Genomic DNA, 15990 nt, shown 5'->3' with positions numbered 1-15990 from the left:
CTAACATTTGTGTCAGCTGACACTCTGAAAAAAATTAAACCATCAAAGGACTGTGTCTATCAGTGAGCACCACCTGACTTTGGAGAGGCCTATATCACTCTTCCAGTCGAAGAACGAGGCTTGGGTTTTCCTCCTTAACTAGGAGTCCCTAAAAAGATGTTTGGAGTCCTACTTAAGCTTCATAGGTTCCTAGAACCCTCTATTTTCGTGTTGTACATGATTGTAACTTCATACTGTCAAAGAAGGACATATCAATTTTTCATAGGAATATAGTTGACTGGAGACTAGCTTTTCATAGTTTTGATTTCTACATCAAACAGTAACCAAGTTCTAAATCCAAGAGTATAATACGACTGCTCGATCTAGCTATCCAAGCAGAGTCAAGTATGTGACAAAAGATTTTCCATTTGTCATGCCTTGATTTCAATAAAAAAAAAAAAAAAAAATTTTTTTTAAAGTGTGTGACAAAAGTACTGATCTGTTCCAACCATAAATATATACAGAAACCGGTGATGATAACATATTCATAATGACCTCGGGTTCTACAGTGAAAGAGTTGCCTTGTATGTGCTGGCAGGCCACTAATGGTACACATTAATACAATAACTGTACGTGGCCGATTTGTATATAGTTTTATATTTCATGTGAATATAACTGATAAACAGCTATAGTAAAAACAATTAGAATGTGGTAAAAACATACCAAATTTTGACGGCAGCAGTTTGGACTTTAATTATGTGAGGAACTTTCAGGAAATAATTCAAAGAAATAAAGGTGGCTATGGATTGTATTATTTGACGTTGACAATGTGCACTCATATCAATTATCCCTCCACCATTGACACAGGAAGTAAGAGATACTGGACAGTAAATATACATTTTGGAAACTCTTGTCTTGTGAAGGTAGAACGTGTCATGTGATATCTTGTCTTTTGATAGGTAGGTTAAACAACTTGGCCTGTCAACGCATTACATATAAATACTGCGGCGTAACTAAGCAGTAATTATAACTACTTGCCATGGGGAATGTGGCAATTATTATTGAGGTCATGAATTTAATCGCATTCCGGGGACAGTGCCAGAAGTGCAGTGTGGCATGAAATCAAGGAATCAACTCGTGATTACCAAGCCTGACTGAAGGACGCGAGCTCTTGCCTGGCCGTCCTGCGGAGCTCTCGCGATAAAGTCTAACACTTAGCAATGTGTAAACCACTCGACGCTCAAATGTGCCTCCCATTGTATCAGTAGCCTCTGAACCTTGACCCAGTGAGTTCGTGCTCACTATTCTTAGAAGGCAGCAAAATGGATCCCTTATCTGACATTCGAACGAAACACGCACATTCCTATGTGCCCTTTCTTTCAAATGCCAAAATAAAAACAAAACCTTCCAGCTCTCCTCCTTTGGAGGAAGTAAAGTATATTACATATGGCCATCTTAACACAACAACCACCTGCGATATTTAACTAATAAACTTCCTAACTTTCCCTGCAGTTTTATTAATGTAACTGGGAGAACGCGTGGACCATTTGATGCCATCCATCATGAAAATAATGACATTAATATATTTAAAATGAAAATCACATTTACGAGGAGGCACTAATTAGAGCATATTCCCTAGAAAGGAATATTTATAAATTGGACAGTAGTCCTATTCACTTTACTAAAAGTGTTTTATACAGAAGCTATGCGCACAATGGCATTTGTCAGCAGCACCTATTTTGCACATTTCAGTGTGTAAATATTCCATGTAGTAATGTTGACGTTAAAGAGCCTTATGTTCTAGACAAAATTAGGCTCGTATCGGCCTTTTAGAAAACTTTCATTCCAGTACATATGTATCTTATAAATGAACACACACATATAGCCTGAACTCAAGCCTAGATTATACTCGTCACTTTATTCTGGTTATATATATATTAAATGCCGAATCAGAAAAGATAGGAAATTAATTGAACTTCCATTGGTGAGATAATGCCTCTATTTAAAATCATAAAGAGAAAAAATCCACACATGTACTGTCAACCCAATGTCATGCTCGTAAGAGTTTTCCAGAAACACTTTTGAGAGGAATATACGAAAAGAGATGTGATTTAACAGAGAAATGACAACATTGGCCCTTGCTGTCATTGACAAACTCACCTAACTTGGAGATTGTGATAATCTGAAGGTACAACTACGCATTGTAAAGATGATGGAATCCAGATGCTTGTGTATATTTTGCAATTAACCACAGGTACACAAGGCCAGTTCATCTGTTCACCTTCAGCTAACACCACTCATTACATTTGCGTGATATCTCAATAGACATATTCTACACCATTCTTCTCCAGCCTACAGTCCCACCACCAAACATGTACAAGGGCATCTTCCACCATCACAAAAAAATACTACACTATGACGCACACAAAGTACAAAAGGGCAACATACGAATAATCGTATCAAACACTTTTTCTGGTTCTAAATTCCATTGGCATTCATGTCTTGCCTTCCTCATTCCAGCACTCATTTCACCACACTCACCAATACATGCTAGTTACCATTCTCCCTCATTCTACCTTTTTTTATCCTTGCCCGACCAGTATCCTTGACATTCAAATGGCCACACGCTAATCAGTCAATCAATCAAAATTTGATAAAGCACACAGCTGCTTCAAGCAGAAGCGTCCAGGAGCTCACAATAGACAACAAAAAGCTAGGCGTAATATTATAAGAAACTAGGCAGTAGCAAACACCCCCGCATTAAGTTTCCGTTTGAAAGGGGTCGGTGACTCAGACCAGTGCAAATTAGATGGCAAGCTGTTCCATAATTTAGCTGTAAGAACAGCAAAGGAGCTTCCTCCTCAGCATATCTTCAAATATTTTGGAATCTGTAGCAAGAGGCAGTTGTTAGACCTAAGAACTCTCTCGAGTATACAGAGTTAATTTATTCGTCAAGTAGCGAGGGGCATCTCCGTGAAAAACTCTGAAGGACAGTATCAGAGCTTTAAATTTCATGCTCTGTGCCACTAGAAGCCAATGTAGTTGTATTAGATGGGGAGAGATATGTTGGAGACGAGGGACTCTCCTAATAAATCTGGCTGCGGCGTTCTGGATTATCTGTAGTCTATGTATCAAATTCGCAGGAAGCCCAAATTAGAGACTGTTCGAGTAGTCCGGATGAGAAGTTCACGATGAATGGAACACCGTTTTCCTCTGGGACAAAATGAAGGAACTTCTATAAGGTTTTACTTTTCATGACGCAGACTGATGAAATTTGTTTGATTTGAGAGGCGAAGGAGAGTGTAGAGTCAAATATGTTGCCGAGGTTTCTCTTTGGAGTCAGTGTTATGGGGGTTAAGTTCAATAGGACAACAGAGGATGGACAGCGGCACTCGCTTTAGACTGAAAACCAAAACTGCAGTTTTATCGGAATTTAGTTCAGGCAATTTGCCTGAATACAGGCTGCAACTCCTTTGAGGCACTCTTTGAAGTTATAAAAAGCTGTCCCGAATTGTTTCCAAAGGAAAAGGCAGCTGAGTGTTGTCAGCATACAACACTACCTTTACACCCCAAGTTTCGATCAAATCAGCCAAGGGAGAAAGGTAGAGGTTGACCAAGAAAGGGCTCAAAATTGATCTATGCATACTCCATACAGCAGTGATTTGTGTGATGCAGAAAAATGATGTAGGTACACCTGTTACGATCTGCCCTCAGGGAAAGATTTAACCCACAAAAGATCCTTGCCCTGAATGCATAGGTGACTGAGTCTGTTCAACAAGATGGAATGGGACACCATGTCGAAGGATGCCGACAGGTCAAGAAGGAACACTATAAAAGGTGTGCCAATATCAAAATTCTCTCTAAACAACGTTGCCACATCCAGGAGAGCTGTCTCCGTGCTATATCATGTGTGGAAGCCAAATTGAGAGTCTTGAAGGATGGAATTGACTTCCATAATGGTGGACAGTTGTTGGTTGACCAACATCTTCTGAATTTTGGCGGGCGGAATGAAGAGATATGGGCCCATAATTGCTCAAGACTATAGGGTTTGCAATCAGCTTTTTGAGGAGTGACAGAAGCAATGCCTGTTTCCAACAAATAGGAAAAATACCGGAAGTCAGTGAAGCATTCTACGTTTTATTAGGAAAAAGGTTAAAGTGCTGGGCCATTAGTCTGAAAATGTGTGGGGGGGCGCGTCATCAGTATGACCAGCAAATGGAGCTCCCTGGACTTGAGATCTAAATGCAGATTGTATACCATAAGAAACTCAAACAAGTCTCTTATACCAAATTACTGGTCACCTCCCGCTTAGGTCTTGGCCCATTTGGAAACCAGCACCTTAGCTATAATTTGACACAGTGGAAATGTAAAGATAAAACTCCCCACACAACGATTACAGAGTATTCGATACAGGGCTTTCTACTGCACCCCAGTTAAATAGTATTGCACTGTAATGTTAAAAATGACACTCAATCTTGAAGGTGTAACTTTATTTTCTGTCATAAACGACACACCGGTAAGAGAGAGTGCTCCGGTCACCAGCTCACAATCATGGCCAGCTCAACTGTCAACTCAACTGTCAGATCGCTATCTGACGTAATGCATGCAAATGCGGGGAGTCGCGCGGCAGGGACGGGGGCATGCAGGGGACAAACGCAAACGGGGAAAGTACCAACGTCACACATCTCCTTCCGAAGGGAAGAAAGAAAAAAAAGAAGAAAGAGTAGAACATGTAACTGTTAGTCAAACAAGACATCCTTATACTCTATGGGTCAGTTCACAAGGCGACATGTCGACACTGGTAATTGGTTGCTTTCCCGTTGTTATCATCTGTGTATAGTCCAACTTCAGACCTCTAGTTGTTCTTAGTTCCAGGATCACTGGTGGTGTTGCTCTTTATACCGTAATGGCCTACAATAAGTCCTGTCCATCCTCCAACGTGGACAAATGAATTTCACAGGAGGATTCGGCAGAGTCCTCTGATCCGCTGAACTCGTGCTCTCCAATAAACTCAATATGCATCCAGTCAGCTCCTAAGTTTACTTCAGGGTGTGGACATTGTAGGTGTTTGTGTGTCTCCTCAGCCTCATTCTCTGACTCCTCATAGTACAACCCGCCAAAGTAATCCTTTTTGTTATCGTGCTCTTGTCCTCCCTTACTCGTACCATCTTCTCCATACAGGTCAGTGACTCCCACCTGAAGACCCTTTCCTTGGGATATTTCCTGGACCAGACCACACTGGGTCTACGCCTACACATACAACTGGTCTCTTCCACCATCGTCATAACCTGTGTTAGGTCTCACGTCGGTCCTTTTGTTGTACTCTGTACCAGAGCCACTGGTAATTTTCTTCCCGACAAGGTCCACTCCATCCTTATGAGATTTAGCTATGACCTGTCCTTCCTCCAATTTTGACGAGTGAATTCCGCAGGAGGATACGGCTGAGTCTTCTGTTCCACTGAACTCGTATTCTCTCCTTGACTCCATAAACATCCTGTTCTTTCCTAAATCAAGTTTGGGGTGTGGACATTGTAGGTTTTTGTGTGTCTCCTCAGTTCACCCTCTTTTTCTGGCTCCTCACTATGTAACCAGTCATAGTGATCCTCTTTGTTGCTGCACTTTAGTTCATATAGCCTCAGACCATCTTCCCCTTCCTTGTCAATGTCACCAACATTTTTCTCCTTTACCTTTGGCTTTGTCTCAACCAGTTCAGTAGCATGCCACTCTTCCCCATTTTTGATGTGGGCAGAATTACAAAAGTCCTCCTCTATCCCAATGGGTTGTGTAACTCTACATTGTCTTTTTTTTTTAAACACTCTCTTTTCCACTCTTTCTCCTTCGCTTTATTTAACTCGAATTCATCTCTTATATGTTTTCCATTATCTTTTTCCATGTATATACCTTGCTTATGTTTGAATTTATCCATTTCTGCTTCGCTTGTCCATTCAGTTCTCCTTGCAGCCCTTTTCCATCCTACATTGTCCTTAGATTGTGGTGTTCTCCCACTTAACAACTCTAAATGTGTATTTTGTGTACTTTTGTTTACAGCCAATCCATTCACTGTTTCTGTACTGTTGGGATTTAGCGTTATTCTTAATTTCCCCAGCTCTTTCCACCCCAGTACAGAGGGTCCATTTACTGAAACGTATACCATACTCCTGGTACTTCTCTCCTTGAAACCCAATTCAATCTCTCTGCATCCAATTATTTCAATGTTTTCACCAGTGTATGTTTCCAGAGATGTGTTGGCTTCCTTTAATTCGTTTCCTAGTTTTTCTACTGATTTACTCTTCCATATACTCTTGTTAACCATTGTACAATGTGACCCTGAATCAACTATTATACCTATGTCAACACCTCCTATGGTGATGACACACTCAGGATTTTTTTTACCTTCAGCCTCATTCTTTTTGGTATCTCCATCACTCCTGTGGAATTTGTACCTGTGTACATCGACACCCACCTCTGGCTTATAATGAGCATCCAAATCTTCCATTGCTTCCTCAAATACCTTCCTGTCTGCTCTATCATGGACTGTCTTTGCAATGTTATTGTACACTTTCAGACCACCTGCCCCCAAACTGTGTAACAACATTTTTACTTTTTCCTCCGGTTTTAATGGTTTATTCTTCTTCTCAAATATGGATATATCATTACAAAAATATTCCTTCCACTCTTCCCATTTTATATTTGGTGTTCCATCCCCTTTCAGAAATGGCTCAGGTGGCTGTAAATTATAAATCTTGCTGTTAGCCATGTTTTTAATTTACAGTTCCCAGTACTATCCCTTTTTATTTAAAATTTCTGTTAATTTTGCTTTAAAATGCACTTTTTCCTTGTTATTTACTGTAAAGGATACTGTTTTTTGTAACCCTCCTGTTGGTTTCACTGTTAAACGATGTTTGTTTGCGTTGCACGCTATTGGTGATGCGTGTTAGTCTAGTTGTTCTTACTCTCAAAATGGCGCCCAGCGCGATTACGTCATACGCGTCGAAGCACAGTTCGCATTCTCCTCATATAGCTCCCTTAGTTTATGTCCTCACAAGATTGTTCGTTTGAAGTAAGTGTTCAGCCTTTACACTTAACTTAAGTATATTTTTACTTACAGTTTCCTTGTATCGAATGTTTTTATATATTTTTCCTTTGACGTAGTTCTTGTTTCACTCAATGTCTCTGCCAGTAGTTTCGTTTTGTTTTACTTTTTGTCTTCAGTGCTTACGCCCCATATGATTCAGGCTCCTGAACTATTTTTGATTTGTTACATGTGTTTCATTCGTCGCTGTCCACTAGTTTAAAGTTGTTTTGTTTTCGTTTTTATTCACTTTTTCAATGAAGTTTGAAATTCATTTACTTGTTTTCAGATATTCCTCACGTTTTATTCTCCTAGTAACTTCTGTTCACTTGTAACTCATTTGTTTATCCCTTTTATTGTTTATAAACACTTCTGGTGCTTTTAGGTTATTTACTTCCTATCAATATTAACATACGCGTTCCAATTGCTTCACAATGCAGTGACTACCTCACTCAAAATCGCCTCTGTACGCCAGTACATTATCACGTTTGTTCTTGGATTTACGCTGTAGTTCTGAGGAGAATCTCACTTCACACGCCTAATGCGCTTCTTAAACTCAATTTCAAAATGCGGTTTCAGAGAATTAACTATTGCTCCTTGCTCCACTCACTTCTCCTCCTCCCACCATCCAAGGCTCACCTCATACACCTTGCGCAGATTCAGTGTTCCGAAACTTCGGGTCTTCCTTATCTTTACAATTTCATTTCCTCACGATATCCCAAAGTTCAAGGTATATTCACCGGTCACACTTCTTCCACTCAGCATCCAAGGCTCAATTTATCAACTTCACTCAGATGTTACAGATATTAAACTTCAGGTTTTCATTTATTTCTTTTTGCTTCTCAAATTAACCCAAGGTTCAATCTGTACTTGCCGAATTCATGGAGACTGTACTGTTTCCTTAACTCAATTTAACTTCGTGTATGTCAATACACATTTCACGATGCCGTTACGCTTCTTCCCTTTTCACCTTTAAATTATTCCTCAAGTTGTGGGTTCTCCGGTGTGGCGTCCTCGTCGCCAAGTTTGTTAAAAATGACACTCACTTAATCTTGAAGGTGTAACTTTATTTTCTGTCATAAACGACACACCGGTAAGAGAGAGCGCTCCGGTCACCAACTCACAATCATGGCCAGTTCAACTGTCAACTCAACTGTCAGATCGCTATCTGACGTAATGCATGCAAATGCAGGGAGTCGCGCGGCAGGGACGGGGGCATGCAGGGGACAAACGCAAACGGGCAAAGTACCAACGTAACATGTAACTGTGTTGGTTTAGCACTTACTAGGATTGAAGAAGTGTTGAAGTGTTTTACGGAAAGTACCAGACTACTCCGGAATTCAAAGTTAGTGGTTAATCCAGTAGTTATTGGTGGCTACTGGGATTAGCCTTGTGCTCTCAAGGAAACCATACCAAGCACTTACTTTAGTTTCCTTGTGGTAGATTAATGAAGTACAGTGAAATAAAGCCAGTCAGTCTGTTGACCTTCAGCTCTAACAACTGTCCCAGCATCAACTATCTCACAATAGAATCCCTTCACTCTATGTGCATTTTTAAATATTATTATGACTAAACACACTCTATAGAATTTCAATTTACCCTAACAGCACTAATAGTAGGCTAATACATGCACTACAGGGATCTGTGCTTGACACTCTTATGTCAGGTTCAAACCCTAGCATGCCTACTCGCACTTTCACCCTTCCAAGACAAATAAAATGAGTACCACTGAGCTGGTTAACAATAAACGTCCGTTATCTGTCAATGGTGCCATAAATACTCTCTGAACAAACAAATTCCCCACAAATATCGCTGCCTTGTATTTTGACTGAATGCAACAAATCAGTGTGGCCAGGTAGCAAAGCAGAGACTGGAAGGTGAAACATGCAGATATTGTTTCAATGCCTAGAGCCCAGCTAATATGGTGGGGTGGGGGGCTTTCCAGTATTCTGGCTGATGAGCTTGGGGCTTCTGAAGACTGAGAGGAACTCCCTTCCCCATGTGAGCATTTGAGGATAAGTCAAGATGCAGGCTGTATAATGTCATAACAGAATGACAAGCTGATGGGTGGGTCCTGGATATGAGAAGAGCAGGTTTATACCAACAGCAAACGTGTCCTACTGAAGTTGACTAAAGCAAAATACAAAGGTAGGAACACAAAAAAAATGTAAGGTTTGGAGTGAAAGCATTTGAGGCACTACTGGAAGATTTATATGTCAGGTACACAGGGCTATAATGGGCCCAATGAAATACTGAAATCAGACAAGGACCCCAGCAGAAGAAAGACATTATATGGGCTCTTCCATCAATCAGTCCCTGTATTTCCAGCACTGCACATTTCAAATATTCTCTTGAAGGAAGTATAGGTGAAAGCACAGGACAACGTGCAAATGTGAAAACAAAATTGTGCACATGCATGATGATGTATGTGCGTTTATGTGTCATCCCACAAGCAGGTGTCATCATGCAAGCGGGCCTACAAAATAACAAAGGCACCATTTTTTGTATTTACCAGTCCATGATGGATCAATAAATGAAAGAAAAAAAGGAAATTTCACCAGAGCAAAGCCGTTTTTAAAGCAAAGGGGGCAGCAGTAATTTGCTGACAGTCCCTTAAACAGCAATTAAAATATTGTGGCAACTGAACATTTTAACGTAAATTTAGCCTCATAATAATATAGAAATGTGCGTTAAAGTAGGAAATGTGGTAAGAGGAAATTAATGTACAATGTACAGAAGAGACAGTACATTGCTAGCTGCTAGACACACAAAAAGAGCTGAGGTTTGAGGGCAAATGGCTCCTCCTTTTTCTGATCTGTGCCCGAGACATTAATGATAAAGAAGGCACTAGTGGGAATTACAAATACTGAATAATCTGGAGGCCGAAGAATCTCTGAGATGCTCTGCCAAATTGAAGGTGTTCTAACATAAGAAAAGGCAATCCTTGCTACCCAGTATTACACTGTTTAAAGATAAGTCCAGCTTTCCACAAAGAAAAGTGGGAGTGTGCATATGGGTACTTCAGGAATGAAGCAACTGCATCAGAACCTGAGCATCAGGAAATCACCCTGTTTATAGGTCAGTGGAGAAGCTACCAGTGATACTCTCCCAGGAAGAAAGGATAATGAAATGGGTGAAGAGGTAATTGGCTAATGTGGGTGGTGATGTTGTCTAACTGGTAGGCTATGAGTGTACCACTACAGGGTCCTATGAGCAAGCTACTGGACATTGGGGTGGGGGGGGCAGCACTCCCTTGTAAGACAGTTGCCAACAGCAGACTTTAGTCTAGACCTTAGTACTTCTCGGATCGAGATCCCCTGCAAATCCTGACCATTGGAGAGCCTGACAGGGTCAATATGGGGAAATATTCTGAAGCCTGCTTGCGAGATGTGTTGTTCCTTGCCACAAACACTGATCTGCCTCCCAGAGGAGGTGTAGCATACGTCTGTGGATAAACTTAAATACCACCAGGCAGGTGTGAGGCACTTTGTCTGGTAGGGCGAAGGAGGAATGGTGTGACTTTACGTGTGTGTGTGCCACTTGAGACAATAAGAAAACGGCTGTCTTCTGCCACCTCGACATGCTTAAAGTGTTTCACAGCACTCCGAAGTTTCTACAAGGTGGGATATTAGTGTTGCATAAAGCACCTAAACAAATTTAAAGATGCTACTGAACAGATACTGAGACAACCATTTTCTAAAGAATTGCCTAGAACTGTGATGAAAAAAACAAACCTATTAGCAGAGGCTTCCAAAATAGTTTTCACATTTGCCAAGAATAAACCTAAAGATAGTTTACGCCGTAAGCATTCTAAGGGCTTTTAGCGTGCATGTTACCATTAATCCTGTACAAGTTAAAAAGAATATCTACTTTTTGAACCATCAGTAATAGTATTTGCACATAGTAGTGGTCAGAAACGGATCAGATAGAACTTTAATAGATGATCCAAGATCTGCAACTCGGTAGCGCCTCCTATGCTTCTATCGGGGGCATGTCGGCAAAAAACTTGTGGTCACGAGAAAGCGCATCCCCCAGTCCTGACTGGTCGTAAAATAATGAGATGTTAAAGACCGTAAATAACAACCGCAGTCATTTCATGGACGCCAGGTTGATAGCTGGATCGGGAAAGTTATACAAAAATATGCATTTTCTGCATGGTTTTGAAGATCTCATTGTTTGCACGGGCTTTATTTGAACCATGCCACTGTATTAAATTAAGCACCCCAAGACTCTGGAAAGAACACACAGCACACCTTGAAACATCCATCTGACCGCTGGCAACGCTTTTCAATTGATGATGACCCCAGAGGCTACACAAGGAAACAGCAGATCTCAGCCATGGGCAAAGGTCACCATCCGTCAATCAAGTTATCTGCTTCCTGACATGATCACTCTGAGCATTGCAAATGAAGCGCGAGCGGATACCAAACCCGCCATTACCGCTGGCGGCTTAAAGGCTCAGGCGCGCGCGCCCCTCACGTTACACCACCTGACACCGCTCATAGCAAAAGGGGCAGAGGTGTCTTTCATCCGCCCTCTCACTCCTACATTACATTTAGGGTTTACCTCGAGGCTTTGCAAAAGCTTATTGTCAAAGAGAAGATCAAAGCAATGAAATAGAAATAAGGACTATAACAGACGTGACATGCAAGTTTTAGCCTGTGTTGAAGGAAGTGAAAATAATATGCTTGCACCAATATTGCTGTAGCCTCCAGGTGGACTTCGCACTTTTAAAAGAACTCCGGAAAAGCTTCCAAAATGCCATTCTTTCACATTTATATACACTTGGCCACGTGCACGGTTTCATGTTATATTACATAGCCATGTACAATACTACTGTGCAATTTATATAATAAATATCACAATGCAGAACAATGTGCATATCAGAGCTTCAAAGTTGTGCTCCCTGCCTCTTTATCTTACTCTTGCAGGTTCTTTCTTATCCCCGCTTTTCACCTTTGTCACTGTTTTTCCATTTTTCTCTTCGTTCTTTTACCCGTTTGTGTTTTTTCCATCTTGCTCTGAATCAAAGCTCGTTGAGGAAATACTTGTGCCAGCAGGCCCCACCTGCAACCACCAGGCTCAAATTAAACACTGCTGTATTTATGAACAAAAAAAACTGTACAAATTGAAAATTGTAAGCCTTGCGTCTACAGTAATGTTATGTCTTTCCGGGACAGTGCAAGTCAACCCAAGAGGCAACCATAAAAGGCAGGGAGTTTTCTGGTTTCTTCGACTTTATCCCAGTGAGCTTTATTTACGATACTCAAAGGCTAGCATTTTTATTCTCACCTGCACCAGGAGTGAGTGGAGTGTTTTTTAGTAGGTCTGATAGGATCTCTCCTCTGCAAATCCTGGCAAATTGATTTTGAAGTCTTTCCAGTTTATTAATAAGTGTACGCATTAGTCCTGTGTAGATACCGTTGTTGGAGTGCTCAATGAACCGTTAGAAGGAGGTGATGCAGCTTCCAAAGCAAGGAGAGATACACATTGATACTTCAGGTCAAAGCATTCCTCTCAGGGGGTGAAATTGAGCTCATAATCTAACAGTATTCCCAAGTTCTTCACTTTCAAAGTGAAGGAGGAGGTGGACCTAATTTCGAAGACCAGACAAATGGGTAATAACATAAATGGCATATAACAAACATACAAAGCTTGGACCACACTTAACCCTTTTCGGTGCTGATGACGGCTCCCAGTCGTCACGAGTCATGGTGGGCGTGTGCTGATGATGGCAGGGAGCCGTCATGACCACGCCCATGATTGGAATGACCAGCACCGGCACGGAATTCCAGCCGCAGCCAAGGTGTTAAAAAACACAGTTAAGTAAATAAATACAGCAGTACCAAACTTTGGTTAACAGGACCATGTAGAAATAAGTGAGGGGAAATACAGTGTTTTTGTACATGTGGAAATGACTTTAGAATTTGTTCGAAGCAAGCAGCTTCTGACAGAACTACAGCTGCAAAATGCAAAACCCCAAGTGGTGCACTACGTGGCCATACCTCTAAATGAGGCAATATATGTTTTTAAACAGAAACTTGATATGACGTTGCTATCTTGTTTGAATTATAGTCAGAGCGTCTTTACTCAACTTCAGTGTGAAATGACTCAACTAATTTGGAAGCTGGAAGTTATTGCCTTATCAAAGCTACAACTAAGTTAGCAAATACTGTTTATCTCTCAGTAGGTGCTCTAGGTAATTCCCACAGACGTGGTTGACAGAAGAAAGGAAGGTAGGCTGAGGTTGATAGGTAAGCATCTATAGCCATATGACAATGCATGAGTCAGTATGTCATTTTCCTCGTTTCTCTTTCACAAGTGAGTATGTACAAAAAGGCTCATGGTGTAACCAGCACAACCTTACCTGCTCGTTTGGCTTCACTGCAGGCAACGTTCATTTCTTCCTTCAGTTCACGGTTCTCATTGGCTATGGCCTCGCCGACCGTGACAAATCTTCCAACCGCCTGGTTAACTGCCTGACCCACCCGCTGAATAGCTTGGAGTGTCTTGTCAGACTTCTTTGGTTTATCTTTATGGTTAATGAGTGTCGTGATCTGTAAAAAATTATAACATTTTAGAACATTAGGGTAACGTAATTTTTTTTTTAAAAGACCCAAACAATTGTATATTTCAATTTCATTTAATACATTTTTGATGCCCATTCAATACTAAATTTAACAAATGATATTTGCACTTTCAGTTTTGTACTAAAGCAAAATATAGAGAAAACTGATTTCCCACATTTTTTTACAGTATTTTCATAATAGGAAACGGAAGGCATTCCTTTTTGTCACTTTTCAATTTTGAAAGGTGAAACCAACTTTGAGCCCTGTTTCACTATTCAACAAATAATAACATGAATATTTAAAGGATTAAAACAAAATGCCCTCCGAAGCACCGGGTTAATAACCATCACTGGTGTGTGTATGTATGTATGTAAATATACACTACATTAACTATAACTCGCCACTGGACTGTGTTCTGGCAAAAAATATAATTTCATATGTCATAAGTGTTTTAATTAATGGAATGATTTTACATGCTATAACTTATGTAATATCCAAGCGTATAGCTAGTGCATGGAGAAGGGGTGAGTTTTATATATATAAATATGCTTAAATCCAATGTATTTTAGATACACTTTTGTAGTTTGCGTAGGACGAAGACCGTCAGTTGGATTTCGATAAAATTTAGCAGGATTACATATTATGGTGCACGGATGATTATTTTGGAAAGTGCAGGGAAGTAGTGTCACTATTTTATAAGTTTTAAGGTATTTAAACTCAGGGATATCTATTGTTGCAATGGTGATGAAACGTGGGGGTATTTCCCAGTACTACTATGGTATATAGTGATCACAAGTCATGAGCTGATTGGCTAAGCAATCGGTTTACAAAAGTTAAAGGCAGCTATGTTGTTTTTTTAAGTACACTTTGCTTGTGTTCTGCGCTTCACCATCCGATGTAGGTAGGTATAAGGTTTGGTATAATTCCTGTAACTATTACCACTAGTAAAGTGGTAATAGCTAGAGCAAAATATTTATACGTTTTTATATATATATTTTTTTAACTCAGAATAGCACAGTACTACTGCGGTATCCCAAAAACATTTTGGGGGGTAATGTTTTTGCTTACAAATTTCTATAAATTGTTATACCCTTATACAGTGAAATGTGTTTTTTTTTAAAGTAGTGCGATCATTTTAATTAATTAACACACTATTCTGTACACTGTTTTGTGCATGCATAAATAGACAAACAACTGAAAATATACTTCTGCACACAATATTTATAACATATACTGTCTTATAGTGTATTTTGAATTTCTTGTAATTTTATTTTTGGTACTGCGGTACTCCGTATTTTTTTCCAAATATATCTATACATATATTTATTTTCCCTACCTGTTACCACTTTACTAAAGTGGTAATAGGTATGGGAAAAATCCCAAACATATTACTTACTGAGATTGAAAGGCATATAGCAGAACACAGGGAAACTTGAACTGAAAACAACATGGCTGCCTTTAACTTTTGCAAAGGCAGTCATTAGCCAATTAGCTAATGACTTGTCATCACTATAACAACATGGTACTACCATGGCCACAGATATCACTAAGTTTAAAACACCTAAAACTTAAAAAATACTTACAATAATTAGCTGCTATGCCCCCACACAATCATCTGCGTACTATAATATATAATCTTGCCAAATTTTGAAAACAATTAAATTGACGGTTTTTGCGCTATGTGAAATACAAAAGTCTATGTCAAATGCATTGGAATTTACACCAGTTTTGGACCACCCCTTTTTTTTCTTTGCACCCCCTTGACCAAATGCCAAAAAAAATCTACTGCTCTCACAATGAAACGGGGGCAACAGGTCTGCAAAGTTGCTCAATATTCGTCAAACAGGTGCATAGTTATTAAGGGACAAAAATCCCTATCTCTGGTCACCTTACCTATAACTAGAGTGGCTACTGCCACTCTGTAATGATATACAAGACAATTAAAATGGAAACCATAGTAAATCACAAAAAACAAGATATTGCTGTTTTACCACAGCTCTTCTATTCATACACATATTACAAGCCACACTGGGCACATCTTAGATATAAAAGTTGAATCCATTACGCCAAACGTTATAACACTCAGCAAACTTCTTAACGTTTGGCATCAATAGACACTGCAACTCTGCTTTGTCCAAAGCTGCAGAGCATATATGTTTGTGAGCTATTTAAATATGTTATTTCTGGATAATTCCATAACATATGATATAAACGTTCTACATCTTGAACCAGAGATTGCACCACAATAGGCTAAATTCAATCTCTTTTTACATTTAGTAAGTTTGCACCCTACGACTGTCGACGAATTTGCTCTGAGGATTAGCAGGCCCGTTTAATGTGTTGCCCTCATGGATCTATACAGTATGGCGA

General features: G+C 40.0%; 1 protein-coding gene across 1 annotated transcript in view; it reads right to left on the bottom strand.

Moving 5' to 3' along the window:
• The window catches only part of CTNNAL1 (catenin alpha like 1), a 974420-nt gene that overhangs the window by 683617 nt on the left and 274813 nt on the right, over positions 1 to 15990 (bottom strand). Inside the window, exon 2 of the mRNA XM_086965342.1 lies at positions 13419 to 13608. Within this exon, the coding sequence (XP_086821468.1) occupies positions 13419 to 13608 (190 nt within the window). The remainder of the gene's footprint in view (positions 1 to 13418; positions 13609 to 15990) is intronic.

The sequence above is a fragment of the Lissotriton vulgaris genome, chromosome 4_1 (assembly GCF_964263255.1).
Source record: "Lissotriton vulgaris chromosome 4_1, aLisVul1.2, whole genome shotgun sequence".
NCBI lineage: Eukaryota > Metazoa > Chordata > Amphibia > Caudata > Salamandridae > Lissotriton > Lissotriton vulgaris.
Note: the sequence above shows the minus strand (reverse complement) of the source record. Positions and strands in the feature narration are given on the sequence as shown.